Source organism: Carassius auratus, chromosome 22 (assembly GCF_003368295.1).
Source record: "Carassius auratus strain Wakin chromosome 22, ASM336829v1, whole genome shotgun sequence".
NCBI classification, from domain to species: domain Eukaryota; kingdom Metazoa; phylum Chordata; class Actinopteri; order Cypriniformes; family Cyprinidae; genus Carassius; species Carassius auratus.
The window spans coordinates 18,308,942-18,327,613 of NC_039264.1; the positions used below are offsets into that span (position 1 = coordinate 18,308,942).

An 18,672-nucleotide genomic window follows, 5' to 3' on the forward strand; every position below is an offset into this window, starting at 1 on the left:
TAACAGATTCAATCACAAACACACTAAACATGAATATGTATCCTTAAGCTATCCAATAGTTATTAAAAGACATACACAATAAGTGATTATAAACATGATAGTCAAATGTGTGGGTTACATATAAATGAATATGGAGTGAAGCGATGGACTGATATTCATAAGTCTTTTTGAGTCCATATATATCTAGAAAAGACAGTTCCTTTGCCATTATCTGACATAGGGATGTTCTGTGGAGGCCAGAGGTTAAAAGGCCCCCCTTATGAATTTCAGTCTGGTTCTGGTAGGTGGGGGAAGTCAATCCAAGGATCTTGATTATTACTCTCAATGGTACACATGTGATGGCCAGCATTGCATCTTGGTTACTTGCCCCAAATTTGAAATCTCTTCTCCGAATTGAAATAGTCAATAATTGTTCTAGTGGTGTTAATGTTGAAAGCTGTTCTGTGAAAGAGTTAGTTAGTTGGTTATCTTGCTTCTGACTCAAAGTCAAAGGGGAGTGTTGACTTCCTGAGGAATTCGGCTCGTGTTTCAACCACAGTCCTGATTGACTTTTTTAATTGTCTGGTTCGGGTCTGATACGCAACAAAAATAACCAGATTAAAAGGTAAACTTTTTTTTTTTAAATCACCAAAAAATAACAGAAACTAGTAACTACTAACTAGTGGTGTGATCTGTTATACCTCCTGTTTTTATAGTCGCTGTCAACATGAACGTGCATATGTATATATCTGTTCTAAAAATATATTTAAATTAAAGGATACTTGTTTTGACATTTGTAATTTTGTTTCATAAGACCTGATACATTTTGGGGCCACTGTATATCTTGTAATTATTCGCCCTGTTTTTTAACATCACAGAGAGACACTGAAGCATTATACAGCACAAATCCAGCATAGAGGGGTTCAGTGAATGTGGTGTTGAATGTGTGTAAGTGTCTGAGTGTGTTTGTGTCAGAGATGCTGTAGAAGGACAGAATCCCAGCCGGCTCGTCCAGATACACGCCAAATTTGTTAGAGCGAGGTGATGGGTGTGTTATGTTAGTTTCCTCAACTATATGCCAGAAATACAGTTTATCCCGAAAGCAGCACAGAATCCAGGATTTGTCATTGGTTCCAAACCTGACGTCATTACCTTCTCCTTTCCTGGGGATACTTTTATATGACACGACCATATCACCCTTCCCGCTCCATTCAGCCTCCCAGTAAGAGCGTTCAGACAGACGCTCCTTACACAGAACCTGCTGAAGGCCGTCAAATCTCTCTGGATTATCAGGATATGACTTCTGTTTTGAATTATATAACAACTTTTTGTTGCTCTCTGAAAGAGAGAGCTGATTGTGTACTGTGTTTGGATCCAGTGTGAGATCACAGAAATCTGCAACAATCCACAAGAAAAATAAAATAAAAATAAGGCCACAAAACATTTTGAAGGATCAAATCTGTCTTGAATTTACTTTCTGGTTCCACAAATATATTTTTGAACACATATACACTGTTAAAACATTTGATACTTATTCTAGTCTTGTTGAAAATTGTGTACCATGAAGAAAATATGTGTAGACCTACATTTCTGTAGTCCTGGTTTAATCCTGTTCTCTCCCCCGTGATCCAGACTGTCAAAGAAAAAGAAAAGCATAATCTGCCATGTTCTATTTATCTGAATAAAAGTCTTAAAATTACAATGCAGAAAATATAAAAATAAATAATCATTAAATAAATAATATTTTCCTGTCTATCCTTTACTAGACAATAGTTTGTTTGTACTTTGTTAGTAGTAAGCTAAAAATAAGAAAATTACTGAAACTTTCCAGAAGATTTTGCAGCTTTTGACTGCTGAGTGGTGCTTTAACCACAAGTTATCAAACAAGCGCATCAAAGCATATTTTCACAAATAGATGTCAGTTTTGCCTCGCTGATGTGTTACATTTGACGGCTGCAGTCAGGGAAAATGAAAGAAAAACACTGTAGTTAAAATATTTAATATTCACAGATGAAAGGTTGGTACTTATGAAGTAGGGCTGGGCGATAAAAGGATAACGATATGTATCGCGATAGACAAGTGATCGATAGCAATAAAAAATGTGTTTGATAAAACGTTTGATATTTTTTATTCTTCATCGGAAGAAAATGGAGGTACCGAAGAAAGTTTGGTTAACTTAACAAAGGAACTCACTCTCTGGTTACCTAGCAACGAAGGGAGTGACACACTAACAGCCAATCATGTAACAGTATCAAGTCTGGTTGTGCCATATCATTGTCTCATGCTGGTCTGCTGGATTCCTCTTCAGTAACCGGCGACTGATAAGCAGAAATTGAGTGCCGCAGTGAGCGAGGAAATTGTAAATAAAAGAGGAAATGTCAGCTCGCCAGTATGGCAGTTTTTTGGATATTATAAGTCTGAATGTAGTCAGACCAATGTTGTATGCAAATTGTGCAAGACCGTAGTCCCCACCAAGGCTGGTAATACCACGAACTTGATGTACCACCTTAGCCGTGCTCAGTTATTAATGCTGCCGTTGTTTTTCTGCAGGTGCTGCAGGAAAAGATAAAAGCTTGTGCTGCATCAGGTGGGGCTCAAGACAAAAGATGGTGGCAAGGGTCCTAGAGCAACAAAAGGCCATCACTGAAGTTCTGTCTTCTGGAAAAAAGAACAGGCACCTGTTCCCAACGTGGCAGAATATTGACGTCCTTGAGTCAATGCATGCAGCCTTAACTCCTCTCCTGGAGTTCACAGACTCCCTTTCTGGGGAGTCATATGTGACGGTCTTGTACGTGAAGCCTGTGCTCCACTTTTTCCACTCCAGTTCGCTGAAAGTTAATGAAGGGGACACTTAAATATGCCGACCCTGACACAGATGATATCCTTGACATGGCTACCTTCGTGGACCCTAGGTTTAAAGGCCAATATATCAGACCAGAGAAGGTAGGGGCAATTGAAATGAGAGCTGTGTATGAGATCATGGATGAAGACCAGGGCCAGTCACAGGCAGGGCCTTCTGAGGAAGCAGCAGAACAAAGTGCAGAAGGAAGAGCTGTCTGTTGACCACTATGACACTGGTGCGTGAAGATGCAACGCAAGTGATTGAATTAACTTAAATTGTGGTGCCTCACATACATGAAGAATATATCTTCAGAAAGCTTGAAATGACTTTTAAACAAATCAATTCAAAACAAAAGCATTATATCATCTGTGAAGGTTTTATTTCTCTCTAAAGGTGCATCCATGTGGTGAGAGTCAGCACTGACATTTGTTTATTAATGAATAATTAAATGTCTCCTTTTTCACAATTATTTGGCTACTGTTGCCTGTGCTTTGTGGCAAACTTAATGCATGTGCTTGAGCGCGGAATAGATTAAAGCTGGATTATAGATGTAAATTTAATATTAGTAAAATTATTTGAATAATGATAAATGAACAAAGACTGTAACTAGAAAAATCTTATGTGGGGGCAGACCTATTTAATACCCTCTAGACATCTCTGTTAAAGTTTAAAGCATTTTATACATGTTTGCATAAATTCTTCTTTTAGAATGGTCCATAATGGAGAGATGCCTTAACATTGACTTTTCCTCTGAAACACAGAAATGAAAATTTAAATAACATTTATATTTTATGTTTTTAGAATGGCCAACCCTTCTCTGTGGAAATTGTTGCTGCTGGTTTTTGCATTGTAAATAGGCTACAAAATAAAAAATAAAAAAAGTTAATGTCTTCAATAACAAACCCTGGTCTTTTTTGTCACGTCTGTAATGCATGTGTATTTCTCAGATCTAAAATATCCTATAACACATGTTCATAGACGCATAATTTACTGATGTATGGACTCTGTTTGGGATTTAGAAAAACATAAAGAGATGATTCAATATATTGGTAATGAATAGGCTACATTCTGTAGGAATTTATATTTCATAGTCTAAAAAGTATTGTTTAGACGAAACAAAATAAAAATAACCAAACTTTTTTTGGAGTTAAGGCAACTTCCTCTGAAATATAATAACTAGTAAACTATATTGTGCTATATAATAGTCAACATTTAAAGGGGATCAAAACCTTTCTTCAAAGTTGTCCTATAACCAAAATGACAAGTTCTATGTAAACCTGCTCAGCAAGTTTGATACCCTCATAAGACACTGTCCATATGAAAGATCAAGAGATTAACACATTTATATCATCCCCCACAAGCTATACAGAACTACCCCAAACCCCATCCCCCTCCAGCTGAACTGAATTTGGTCTGTTTTTTGGCTGCGAGGAACGGTGTGTTGTCATGTTACTGGGTTGAAACATGCTTGCACCCACAGCAGCCCTCTCGCAGCCCATATTATTATTTTCACAAGACCATAATAATAATAATAACAACAAATTATCAATTGATAAATAATCATTATTTTACGAAAATCTTTGTTATTTGTGAACGTAGCATTTGCGGAAGTCTTTAAGACCAAGCAGAGTCCTCCGCAGCTGCTGCGGCTTCACAGCGAGCGCAAGTGCTAACTGACACAACATTTAGCAAGGCAGGTAAACATTCAGTCTGCCTGAAGGAAGAGTATTTCAATGTAAGTAAATGCAGTTAAATAGAGAGTTACATAGAGAGAGAAAGGAAAAAACCTACTGTAGGCTATTCTTAAACTTGGAGCTCATTATATTGAAGTACAAATCCAAATACCAGAAGCAACCTACAACCTACAAGTGTTCTTTCATTGAAAAGTATGCATTTTATTTATTCACAGGCAATATGGTTGAAATAATATTTTAGTTGAAAACTTTAAGTTCCATTGTTTAAAAAACTTTTTTTGGGGCTAACTTTTCATAGACCTTCAGTTTTTCTGATTTAAAATTCAATGCCATTTGTAATTTTACAGTATTTTCACCTCCTAAATCACTAACCTTTAAAGTCACAGTTCACAATTCTGGATCAAAATAAATTAAGTTTGTGAGAGGCAAATATATATAAGTCATGTATAAGTTGCATTTTATTAATAATAATAATGGCTGGCTTAATAATGTTATAATGTCCCAATAGGATATTTTTAGTTCCCTTCATTTTCCAACAAATCCCTTAAATTTAACAAATTTATCAGTACAAAACAAGAATTAAAAAATATAATTTTAATGGATAAATATAATTGCAGTATATAATAATATAGGCTTAGCTATAAACAAACAAAAAAATAATAATAATTTAAAGCAATACAAAAGGTAAGGTTGGGCTCTCTCACTCGGGAGAAATCCAAACATTTCCATATTCATGATTTTGCCCAATTGAAGCTTAATTCTTATTAATACGGTAAAATGGGCTTTGTAGTTATCTTCTCTTCCGAGTCTGTTGTGAGTGTGTTCACGACGCTGCTGCTGACGTACGTCACTGCTGACATGTTTTCTGGTGCACCCAATAACAAAGATAACACATCAGCAGCGTCATACATCAGCAGCATCACTGCAGTGCTGTGATCACATTCTCAGCAGACCCAGAAGAGAAGACAATGCTGAAAAATTTATTGTGTAATTTTTTTTATTTTTGTACCAAAATGTATGTTCAATGCTTCAACATATTCTTACCAACTCTCTGATGTCACATGGACTACTTTGATGAGGTTTTTCTTACTTTGATGATACCTTTCTGGACATGGACAGTATACCATACACACAGCTTCAATGAAGGGACTGAGAGCTCTTGGACTAAATCTAAAATATCTTAAACTGTGTTCAGAAGATGAACGGAGGTCTTACGGGCTTGGAACAACATGAGGTTGAGTCATTAATTACATAATTATCATTTTTGGGTGAATTAACCCTTTAACTTCAAAAGCCAATGAAAGAGCTAACATCCTCTTTCTGGGCAACACTTACCTAACTTCTCAACAGTTTTGTCCATTTCTATCATTTTGGGTATCAACCATTTTTTACTTTGTCGTAAAATTTTACAAAGGTTGAAGAAAATTATGCTTTATTTTTGTAGTTCTGTAGTATACTACTGCCTACTTTACCTTTAACAGAAAAACATTGGCTATGTAAATGTTTGATTGGATTGTTTTCTGCTGCTAGAGTCACATTTTCAGAAGATCTATGCTATTTGTATGGACATGTAAATATGTATTTTATCTGTCATTCTATATGTAACCCAACATTATCTCAGTCCCTTAATTAATTCAGAGTTTGTCAATTAAATCAAATAAAACTACATCTAATTAAAAAGAGTCCATCATACCAAAGTTTTTCCAGTTTGCATTTTGGATTCTCCTGACTGAGTTTTGAATCTCCAGGGTAATTGTAGCTCAGATCCAGCTCTCTCAAATGGGAGGATGTTAAACTCAGAGCTGAAGCCAGATGAGAGCAGCCCTCCTTTGTCACCATACAGCCAGATAATCTACAATGACAGACATTAAAGGAATAAATACATATTTATTTGTTTATGAATGAATGAATGAATGAATGAATAGTTCAAATTTACCTCAGCTTCTCCAGTTTACAGTTTGGACTCTTCAGTGCATCAGCGATCAGTTTCACTCCTGAATCTTTCAAGTCATTGTTACTTAGGTCCAGCTCCTTTAGACAGGAGTTTGATGATTGAAGAGCTGAAGCCAGACTTTCACAACACTGATCAGTGATATTACAGATGGACAACCTAAACAGAAGATTAAATGATTACATAACTGACCCTTATGTTAGCACCACATTTAGAATGCATTTGATGCTTTACAAAACATTGCACATTTTACATAGCTTTCACTGAGCTGTGTGACTTTTAGTAAAAAGTGCTCAACATTTTGGGGTTATTACACTGGAATTGTGACATTACAAAATGATTTTTTTGTTTTGTTTTTTGTTTTGTTTTTTTATCTGATTCTGATGGTGTTAAATAATGCTGTAATATTTTTAGAAACTGTGTAGACTTGAAATACTTAAAAAAGTTTTATGTTCTTAGGTAAATAACAGTATCTTTGAACATAGACACTTTTGCACTCTTATCAAACATATCCACTTTCTATATACTATGGTAAAGAAAAAAAACAGTAATAATAATAAAAAATATATACAAAAGAATCTGACAAACAAACCTCAGTATTTCTAGTTGACACTTTGGACTCTTGAGTGCATCAAAGAGCAGCTTCCCTCCTGAATCTTTCAGGTCATTGTTACTCAGGTCGAGCTCTCTCAATGAGGAATTTAATTGTAATGCTGCAGCCACACTTTCACAACACTGATCAGTGAGTTTACAACCTGACAATCTAAAAAGATCAATAAATGGTTAATTAACACTTTGCAGAACACCCACTTAAATAGGAAGGTTGCAAAATCCGTTGATCTCAATGTTAACCACTGTTACTTTGTCCTAAACATTTAAAAGCGCCATTTATCACAATCATAGTTGATTTCTCTAGGGCCCTGTTTACACCTGGTATTAAAATGCATTTTGGTCAAACAGATCGCAAGTAGAAAAGGGAGACAGATCCTCATTCACAGTTTTAAAGGGGTCATTAGATGCTAAATTCACCTTTATATGTTGTTTGAACTGAAATTTGTCTTGCCAGTGAGTAGACAAAACCACCCTATAATGATAAAAATCCACCCAGTGTTTGTTTTTTAAATATATCAATAAATCATGTGCACTGTCTCAGAGAGGGTCACCACCTTCAGCGTGACAAAATAAGGGACGTAAAATAAAAGCAAGGACAAATAATCAGTGAGGAACTCATAGGTCAACAATAAACCATGAGAAAACATGCTCAAGTATGTACATTTGCAAGAGAACACATTAATATTGTTATTTCAAATTATTTCAAATTATTAATTATTAGTAGTCTTTTTTGACAGTTACCTGGATGAGATGATTTTTGTATTATTTATGTATTTATTTCATTTGTTTACTTAAATTAGGACTTTATTAAAAAATAATTATTTTTATAAAAAAAATACATAATACATAATACAAATACATAATACATAATTTTACAAAAAAAGCATTTAAGCATTTTTTTACTTTTTAAAATGCCAAATTGTATATGAGATATATGATTATTTACTATGTATAGATTTACAATTAATATAAATGACACATTTAATAATATGGGTCTACGGTGAGTGTTGGTCAGGCTAGTTGGTTCAGTGTGTTCCACTCGACGGCTCTCGTCTGGCTCACATCGGCGCCAGTTTGCACGATTCAAGATGCTGAATCAGCGTAGGGGACATCGGGGGCCTTCAGCGAGAGTGAGAGCTCTGATTGGATGTTCAGTTCAGTGAACGAGTCAGTGCTGAGAATTAAAGCTAAAAGTGATGAAAACAAGCATGTGAATGAAGGCGGTACAGACAGAAGGCTGTTTGTGATCTTGCCCAATCATTCTAATACGCAAATGTTTCATAACAACATGAGCCGCTTAAAATGATTAAAGTCATCAACGTTACTGATATTCACAATGGTAAGCAATCGCTGTTTTTTTACATTTCGTATATGCTTATCTCGTATATCTTTATTTATGTGTCTCATTTTGAATGACAAATATATTATTAATAGCTGCTGATATGAACGGCTCATTCCTCTCACGCATGCGCAGAATACACGTGTAAGTTTGCCGTTGGCTGTAGTCTGTGCGGTGTGTTCCAGCGCAGCTTTCTGGTCCGACGCTGCTGACGCGAGGTGACAACTCCGTCGGCTAGTAGCTTCTCTTGTTCAAGAGAAGAAAGAAATTTAGGCAGGTTTAGAACAACCTGGGTAAATTATGACAGAATTATGAATCTCTTTAGGTCAGAGAGTCTACCGTGAGCAATTGAAATGCTTCTCTGCAAACAGTGTGTTCATCGCTTGACAGAGCCATTAATCACTTTCCCATTCAGCCCTACATCTCTAGAGGTTTTAAACCGCACAGGTTTAACCCATGCTGCGCTGATGTGAAAGGGCATTAATGGCATGCATTCTGGAGAGACTCCGTCGCAATGGAAACAAAGACACCAAAACGCAATCAAGCTCAAATGAGCTTCTCTTTTAATTCTCAGTCTCAGATCAAGCCTGGTCTCAAAACAAGATCTCATTTGTAAGTTGCTTTGGAGAAAAGCGTCTGCTAAATGATTAAATGTAAATGTAAATCAAGCCGTTCACGGATTCTTGGCAGAATGACGTCACGCAGGCTAAGCCCTCTCCCATGTCTGTTTTATCACTGACCCACTCTGAGTGAGCTGTAAACAGTCCGCCAATGTTTAGACGCTGGAGAAAGTATAGACAAGAATGCCTCCTAAGGTGTTTTGTTGCTAGATTTAATAATGAACATAGCAGTTGTCATTTACTCCTGACATCTGAGCCACTGAAGACGCAGTGGATTACTTTTGTTTTTGAAGCAAATGTGCTCCAAATCTCCTTAAATGCATCTTTTTTATGAATCTTTGCAAATCGCCTTTCCTAATAATGTGCTAGTTAGTAAGTTCCGCTTTGGGTATTCGGCCAATCACAAAACTCTAGATAGCTGGCCAATCAGAGCACACCTTGCTTTTCAGATTGGTTAGCTTTGTGAAAATCATAAGGCATTTCCGAAGACGGGCATAGAGGACAAACTATAATGTACAGTATATGGAAAATAATGTTTTTTAACCTTAAACCTCATAAACACATTGCATTAAACCAAATACACAAAATAATGTAATTTTAGCAACATCATATGACTCTTTTAAACAAAATATGTGTTATAATTTTCATTAAGGTCCTAAAGAATCATATTAACTTGTGGAAAATTGGCATCCAATGATCCCTTTAAAACATCTCTTCTGTCCACTTTCAACCACTTCTGTTCTGATTTCTTTTGAAGGGAGGGTTTATGGGTCAGTGTATGTATCTTTAGGTCTAATGTTGTGAAACAAGCTCACACAATTTACAAGCCTAACACTGTGTGTGTTTGTTTCCTTTATTTTTAAAACACTTACTGCATGGAAAAATTAAAAATCTTCAACACATATCAGTCGAAACATTGTGTGTAGACCTATTTATTTTATTCTTATCGTGTCATTTTATTCTGCTCGAAAGTGGACAATATCCAAACATTTTTGACCTCTGTTTATTGTGTCATCCACTTTGAATTGATAAAAACTCATCTTAATACCAGGTGTAAACAGGGCCTATAAAGGATAAAAAAAGGCACACAGGAGATAAACTGTGATTATGTTGAGATTACAACTCATTCATGTTAAGACTTCCTTTCATAAAAAAAGCCAATATCAAATACTTACAGGGCTTTTCTGCAGTTCCCCACAGCTGGTATCAGTCTCCTTCTGCCTTCATCTGATGTGTTGAATTTCTTGAGGTTCAGTTCATCCAGCACTTGATCTGACATCTGAAGCATGTAGGCTACTGCTGAGCAGTGAGGGAGAGAGAGTTTCGTCCATGAGAGTTCATCTGAATTCACAAAGCTCTGAATCTCTCTGTAGAGAGACTGATCATTCAGTTCCAACAGACAGAGGAAGAGATTGATAGATTTATCTGCTGACAGTTGTTTGTCACCAATAATTGTATCTTTAATATATGTTGCGATTAAATCATAGGCCCCATTGCTGTCCTCTGTGTAACTCAGTAGATCCTGTAAGAGTATGTGATTGGACTCCAGTGCGATGCCCAGCAGGAAGCGGAGGAAAAGATCCAAGTGTCCAGTTTGCAATGATTTATCAACTGCTGCTTTAAGCAGCATGTACAATGATAATTGCTTGGATATGTAAAATGTGCTCAGTACTTCCTTCTTGTTGTGTATGTGGCAGAAAAACACATAAAGAGCTGCCAGAAACTCCTGAAAGCTGAGATGAATGAAGCTGTAGACTTTCCTCTGATGAATCACAGATTCCTCCTTAAAGATCTGAGTGCAAATCCCAGAATACACTGATGCTTCAGTGACATCTATGCCGCTCTCTTTCAGGTCCTCCTCATAGAACATCACATTGCCCTTCATCAGCTGATTGTAAGCCAATTGAGCAAGTTTCACAAGCACTTCTCTGTTGGACTGCAGGAGTTTTTCTGAATCTCTCTCTTCATACTTCTGGTTCTTCATGTTGATCTGAATCAGCAGGAAGTGGATGTACATTTCAGTCAGAGTTTGAGGGATTTCTGCACTCAGATCTTGTTTCAGGATGTTTTGAAGCACAGTGGATGAGACCCAGCAGAAGACGGGGATGTGACACATGATGTAAAGACTTCTTGATCTTTTGATGTGTGAAATGATTATGTTTGCTTGATGCTCGTCACTGATTCTCTTCCTGAAATATTCCTCTTTCTGAGGGTCATCAAATCCCTGTATTTGTGTCAGACGGTTGATGTATTCAGAGGGGATCTGATTGGCTGCTGCTGGTCTGGAGGTGATCCAGATGAGAGCAGAGGGGAACAGATCTCCTCTGATGAGGTTTGACATCAACACATCCACTGATGAAGACTCATTTATATCAGAAACTTTCTGAGCATCTGAAAACTTCAGTGTGATTCTGCTTTCATCCAGACCATCAAAGATGAACACAACTTTACACTCCTCGTAAATCTGTGAGTCCAGATCTTGAAGTTCAGGATAAAAGTCCAGCAGAAGTCTGTGAAGACTATACTCATCATCTTTAATCAAGTTCAGCTCTCGAAACGGAAACACAAACATGAAATCTACATCCTGATTGGCTTTTCCCTCGGCCCAGTCCAGAATGAACTTATGCACAGAGAATGTTTTTCCAATTCCCGCCATGCCTTTAGTAAGAACAGTCTTTATTTTCTCTTTCTCCTCACGTCCTGGTTTAGATGAGGCTTTAAAGATGTCATTGCAGCAGATTGGAGTGTCTTGTGTTCTGGTTGTGTTCTCTATCTGTAAAACCTCATGTTCTTCATTCACCCCTTCACTCTCTCCCTCAATGATGTAGAGCTGTGTGTAGATGCTGTTCAGGAGGGTTTCATTCTCTTGTAGTTTGATTCCCTCAAACAAGCGCTCATACTTGTTCTTCATTGTGGTTTTGTGAGTGGTTTTGACTGTTTTAATGACAACTTCATTTCCCCCACTGCAGGCCCATCAAAAGAGAGAGGAATTAGAGCATTTCCTCTACATTTCACATCACACAGGACAGAGCTCTTTTAGGTTTATACCATGCTGACATGCTACACAAATATACTGCACATCTTTTTCTCTAATAATCATGTACTCTTTGTCCAATACAGGCAAAATCTCCCATGACTCCAGCGGTCAGTGCTTGATCCACTGAATTTGTAGTTTTTCTAGACACTCAGCTGTCTATCTTACAAATATTAATTCAATTCACTCATACAGTCATATTTTATATCTTGAATTTTGTGGGCATTTTTATTCATTTTGGTGGCATTTGCAACCTTACGTGAAGCTGTTTTACACCAGCTTGCTTGTTTTTATGCTTGCTGGAGGATTAATGCTGAAGATAGGCTAGCAGTTTTTTATGAATTAATTTCATAGCAGTGACAAACACATTGCTTTCTGCTTCTATTAATGCTGAAGATATAGCTTTGTGTCACTCATTATGAAGGCTGTGCCATCTGGAGGTTACATTTGTAAAACATGCACGTATCTAGTCAAACGCCAAACTGAAAGGTGCTTGAGTAACACTTGGGATCTATCTATGTATGTGCATGGCTTTAGATGAAATCTTTTATTTTAATAAATATTAATATAGCTAATATTGCATGTTTGTGACAGATATCCACTCAGTTGTGTTTTGAAACAGAAAAAAATAACCTCCTCTTTTCTCATAGAGGTAAAGAGAAACTACTGAAATAATAATCTCACGTGTCTTCAGGATTCACAGCTCCAGTTCTGAAATTAGAGAGTGGATCCAATGAAATTGTTGTCTTCTCTCTCCTATCACAGCGACGCTCTTTAGCAGGAGAGTTATGCTTCATATTCATGATTTCATATGCTTTTCTGAAAACATAAGACACCGTACAAAAAAACTGCATGTGTAAATAAAGTCAACTTTACATAGGCACACAAATATGACGGCAAAATGTTAAACAGCTACGGTTCTAACTAGGGATGGCACGGTTCGCTTAAAAAAAAAACCCCGAACCGTTCGGTTCTCCACACACAGTTCGGCACGCGCTGGGACTGTGTTCAAGTTAAATCTGACAAAGCACCTGTAATATGGTTTGCTGTAAGTAGGACGTAAAACAATCAGGGTTCAGCTAATATATGTTTCTGTTGATGGATGCGCATTCTGGATTCCCAGACATTACAATAACAGCGATGAAAAAAAAAAAAACCTGGACAAAACATGCTCTCTTGTTCAATGTGAATGACTTATGCTGGAATATGAGAAGTAATTTATTCCGTCATCACCCGGGGACTGATAGCGCAAGCACAGATGAGATCTGAACAGCACACGTTAATATGTGTTTAAACTAAACTCATTTAAGCTTTGCTGGTTTAAACATTTAAGAGCATAAGGACGCGAGAAGATTTGTGCATGTGAACAAATCAGATCGCGAGCAAATATAAGCAAATATAAGATCTCTCTAAAGTATTGTGTTTAAATGGACAAATTCAGACAAAAAATGTCAAAAGGTAAGTATCAGCAGACATAGCCGGCTGAACGTAGGCCTGCTGGATCAGTGCATTCTCTTAAAGTGACAGTCTTTATATTAATCGAACAGCAATAAAGAAATCACTCACTGCTCTTAATTAAAAAGCTTTTGTAACTCTAATAAAGAATACTCTTTAATTTATACAGTCCAATAGTCAATGCTGTTTTACATTTTATTCCTTTATTCAATTTCTCTAACTAAAAACTAATGTTAGACCTTACAGTACCTAAAAAAAAAATAAACTGAAAATCACTTTTTATTTTTTGTACCTTTACTCTTGTATTTATTTGTGTTGTTGCTTGTAGTTAGATAGAATCTTCTTATTTTTACATTTTTATTAAAAAGTAGTTTTTCCATAAACATAGCACATACCAAACTGTACCGAAAAACGTGACTCTAAAACCGTGAAACAAATCGAACCGTGAAAAAGTTGAACCGTGCCACCCCTTGTTCTAACAGAAGACTTAATGTAAGTGTTTATTTTGTTGTTGTTGTTGTTGTTTTAGAAACACTTGGAATAAAAACAGAAAAAAATTGGCATCCTCTTTTTCTCCTAGAGATCCAGAGATCAGAAAAAGCAATCGTATTGTTTCTTATGTCTATCTGATGTCTCAGGTTCTTGACTCCAATACTGGAAAAAATATCTTACATGGCTCCAGGATTCACAGCTCCAGTTCTGAAGGTATTGGGTTTCTCCATTGACTGTGTACTCTTTATAGACACACCGCTGGGACACGGTGCACCTCCCTCCTCTCTGATCTCACAGTGACGCTCTTCAGCAGGAGACTCCTCCTCCATATCCATGATTTCAGACAAAAATTGGCATCCTCTTTTTCTCCTAGAGATCCAGAGATCAGAAAAAGTAATCATGTTGTTTCTTATGTCTATCTGATGTCTCAGGTTCTTGTCTCCAATACTGGAAAAAATATCTTACTTACATGACTCCAGGATTCACAGCTCCAGTTCTGAAGGTATTGGGTTTCTCCATTGACTGTGTACTCTTTATAGACACACCGCTGGGACACGGTGCACCTCCCTCCTCTCTGATCTCACAGTGACGCTCTTCAGCAGGAGACTCCTCCTCCATATCCATGATTTCAGACAAGTCTTTAGAAACATAAATGAGACAGAATTAGGAACATTGGTTTCCTCCAATTAAAGGTTTCAATAAACTCACAATAATATCTGACAGAGATCATGATATAATCTACCTGAATGTAATATAATCTAAACTAAATGTTAGCATTTTCTGTTATTCAACAGATTTGGAAGTTATTATCCATATTTTTATTACATCTCGGCTCAACTACTGTAATTCAATGTATTGTGATGTTCATTATGCCTCAATATCACAAAATTAGGATGATATAGCAGTGAAGAAAAACATGAAACAAATTATTTAAATGCTGTTACTAAATTTTTAAGTTTAGATATTTGATAGACAATGCATGAAACTGAAAAATGTGAATAACTAGTTAATTAAATGGTCACGCTTTATTTTAAAGTCGTCATATGATGGGACTTCAAAGATGCAAAGACTAAGGTCTCAAATCCAAAGAGATATTCTTAATAAAAGTTAAAGGTCAACCACACCCTCCTAAAATGAAATCACTACCTACATATCTACCTACATGTCTGAGAAGCACCCGGCTGCAGCCTTCAGACCGAGGCGGGGTATAGCCCCGCCCCACACCTACTCCGATTGGTTCAATCGTCTTTCATAGACTTACATGATAGGAAATGCGTGCGTAGTTGGTGAAGGATGGAGAATGCTGTTTAAAAAGCTAAAAACGCTGTACAGTTTTATAAAGCCTTCATAATGCACAAAAGATGAAAAAAAACATTAGCCTGTAACTCGCCATGTCCCTGAAATGATTGTTTTGTTAAATTAAGCTGATCTTTAGGCTAACATACGAATATAGTTAATATAAATTAATTGGGTTGATTATCCACAGTAAGACGATCAGGTCTTCAGATAGAAGAATGAATTATGAATTAAATCATTTTAGAAAATTTGATTATTTCATATCATCAGAGTATGAGAAAGGAAAATGAAATGGGGTGTATCATTACTGTTTTAATCTATATAGTATGACAAGACAATTATTGTTACATTTAATTATCCGTCATGCAGTTGATAAATGACACTGCAATAGTCTAATGTGTTTGCCAATTCAATTTTTATGAAACTTTTAATTTTCTTTACTACATTGCAAAACATAGACTTTTCTCCCCTTTATTTCAGGTAATATGCTGCTCCTCATTATTTGAAAGTGAATAAATCGATAAACTTTTATTTCTATCGGCCAGTGATGATTCTGAAAGGACATACCTGAAACCGTTGATATAGAAACGAACACAATTTCATGATAATTGTGCTCTTATTTTAGTGCAGTCCCACAGTCACTGTCAAATATTGAGATAAACTTTATAAAGTATCATCTATTTATATTAAATTGCTATCTTCTCCGATATCCATTTTGTGACCATTGAGCCGATTCTGTTCAATCAGCTGGAATGATTCGGGACATTCGTTTAATGTGGCTTAATGCATTAAAACAGTGTTTTTAAAAGACCAAACTCAGTAAACAAATTAATAATAAAGCATTCTATTGACTGACAGGCAGATGAGTCCAGAATAAGAGTGCAATGTGTTTAATTACGTGTTAAACGTTTTCCTCCCATAGAAAACCATTAGACTAAAAGAAAAATGCGTAACGTGACGTAATGCATTAAAACGTGTTTTAAAAAGACCAAACTCAGTAAACATTTTTAATAACACATTTTATTTACAGACAAGCAGGTTATGGGTGGAAATTAAACGCTTTGTGTTCGTATTCTGTGCTCATAATTGCTTGTCTGTGAATATAATGCTTTATTAATAATTTGTTTTTCTGAGTTTGGTCTTTTTAAAACACTGTTTTAATGCATAAAGCCACGTACTTTCACGTTAAGCATGCTTTTAGAATGTGCCAATTATTCATTTGTGAATTAATCTGGTCAAGAAGAGTAAACTTGCAGCAGCTAACATCTCTTGATTCAATAAATCAGACATAGTGAGTCAAGTTAACAATAAAAAAACTACATTATAGTAAAGGCTTTGTAAAACTGTACAGCATTTTTAGCTTTTTAAACAGCATTCTCCATCCTACACCAGCTACGCACACATTTCCTATCATGTATGTCTATGAAAGACGATTGAACCAATCAGAGTAGGTGTGGGGTTCGCCCCAGGTGCAGCCCCGCCTCAATCTGCAGGCTGCAGCCGGATAAACTTGCTTAAGATGGCCGTAATGTGCTCTACCCATAGACAGTAAAAGAAATGGACACAGCGACCCCATTGGAACTCAATTGAGACAAGTGAAGCCCATTTTTAGCGTTTTTTAGCACTTCTGTTTCTGACGTGCAGACTCAAACGAAGCTTGACGACGTCAGCAACCTGTCTGACAGATGTAAATCTTCTAAGTAGCTGTGCGTGCAAACTGCCATCGTTAATCTTGCAGAGACGGCGAGCTTGAGCAGGGAGTTCTTTGTCGTGAGTGAGCAGGAGTAATTATTCTGATTAATTATTTTGTATAGTATTTTAAAATGTAATGCCAGTACGCCATATTAAGTTAATTGCCTGCGAGCTTCTCCTCCTGTCTGTACGGTAATGCGACAGAGAGTCGAGTGGTTATGATGCAATCGTTAGCCTATTTTTACAAAAACTGTTTATATGGGGCCATAATGTAACATAGAAGGTAATGGAGCCCTTTATACATTTTCGTGTATCTTTAGAAATAAATAATGGATAAACGTAGTCTTTAAACGCCTCAGATGTAAAAATTTTCACTGTCAAAGTGACGCCAAAATGAATGGGAGTCAATGGGAATGCTAACGCAAGTGAAGTTCTGCTACAAGATGGCGGCACGCAGCCGACTTCAACTTCCGGTCGAACCTCCACTGGTCGCCAGAGGCTGCAGCTGAACTTCCGGCAGAATAAAACGCACTTTATGTTCATAAAAAAATAAAATACTAATAATAATAATTTTGTTTTGGTTCGTTGTATATTTATTTGATGTATTTAAAGAAATATTGAGGAAAACAAACTAAAAATGTATCTCAGATTTGTTTTTTATGTTCATAAATATGACGGGATATGTATAAACAAACAGTTTATTCGATGGAAAACAAAAACGAATAAAGGAATTACCCGAAGGTACACGGACCATGTTTCTATTTTACAGCAGTAGTAAATTATATGGGATTCAACATCACTGAAAAGCTGGAGTTTGATCATTTCACGTGCTCACTGACTGACCATGCGTCCCAGTGTACACACTATCCACCAATCTGCCCTAAATAGTATTGAAAATGACTAATATCACATTGAATTTAGGATGAATAGTGTGCACATTGGGACGCACGTTTTCACATTTCCGTGTTTCTCAGAAGCGGAAGTCGCCAGAGTTTGGTTAACTTGAGCAGTGCCACAAATATATGTTTTACATTCCCATTTGTTCAAACAGAAACAGAAAAACTCAACGATTGTGTTTTCACAACTTTCAATAAAAGAAAAAAAAATCGAGACTGATAAGCACAATCATAGTGCATTATGAAACACCCGCGCATTAGCACTAAATACCGTTATTTTCGTGTGTGTAATTTGATGCAAAGTTAATATAATACAAAGAAAAGTGTTATTAATGTACATATATATATATATATATATATATATATATATATATATATATATATATATATATATATATATATATATATATATATATATATATATATATACGTATGAAAAATAGGATTTGAAGATTTACGACGCTAACCTGTAAGTGCGTCATCAGTCTTGTAAATGTAAAATGCTCTTTGCTAGTTTTCAGTTTACTGTTACCGCGAAAATGAAAGCGTTATTATAAGTTATTTACACTGTTGTTATAGTTACCTGATATTTTGTTGAAAGTAGTACTTTAAACTGTGTCCTTATCTTTTAAACTCCGCGTTAGAAGAAATTATTCAACGACCAACACAGAGAAATGAAACCGAAAGAAAGAAGCGCGAGCAGACGGGGCGTGTCTAAGTGATGGCCAGGGGTGGCACCCCAGACTGGCCAACCCCAAATAAACATTATA

General features: G+C 36.3%; 1 protein-coding gene across 2 annotated transcripts; it reads right to left on the reverse strand.

The window, feature by feature from the left end:
* On the reverse strand, positions 1-18,600 carry LOC113039887 (NACHT, LRR and PYD domains-containing protein 3-like). Of its 2 annotated transcripts, XM_026198035.1 has the most exons (10): positions 18,486-18,600; positions 14,488-14,656; positions 14,199-14,387; positions 12,756-12,890; positions 10,213-12,000; positions 7,059-7,229; positions 6,452-6,625; positions 6,209-6,367; positions 1,566-1,612; positions 1-1,374 (listed from the first exon to the last, which is right to left on the reverse strand). In XM_026198035.1, exons 2-10 carry the CDS (start codon positions 14,640-14,642, stop codon positions 830-832), a joined length of 3,363 nt encoding a protein of 1,120 aa, XP_026053820.1. In that variant the 5' UTR covers positions 14,643-14,656; positions 18,486-18,600; the 3' UTR covers positions 1-829. The 2 variants fall into 2 exon arrangements, with proteins under 2 accessions (XP_026053820.1, XP_026053821.1); XM_026198036.1 differs by lacking the exon at positions 14,199-14,387.
* Positions 18,601-18,672: the final 72 nt, after the last annotated feature.

Coding starts and splice junctions, on each gene's coding strand:
- LOC113039887 (XM_026198035.1), bottom strand. CDS start 14,642: ATGGATATGGAGGAGGAGTCTCCTGCTGAAGAGCGTCACTGTGAGATC. Junction 12,891..14,198: donor GCTGTGAATCCTGGAGCCAT/GTAAGATATTTT, acceptor TTATGTTTTCAG/AAAAGCATATGAAATCATGA. Junction 1,375..1,565: donor TAAACCAGGACTACAGAAAT/GTAGGTCTACAC, acceptor GGATTGTTGCAG/ATTTCTGTGATCTCACACTG.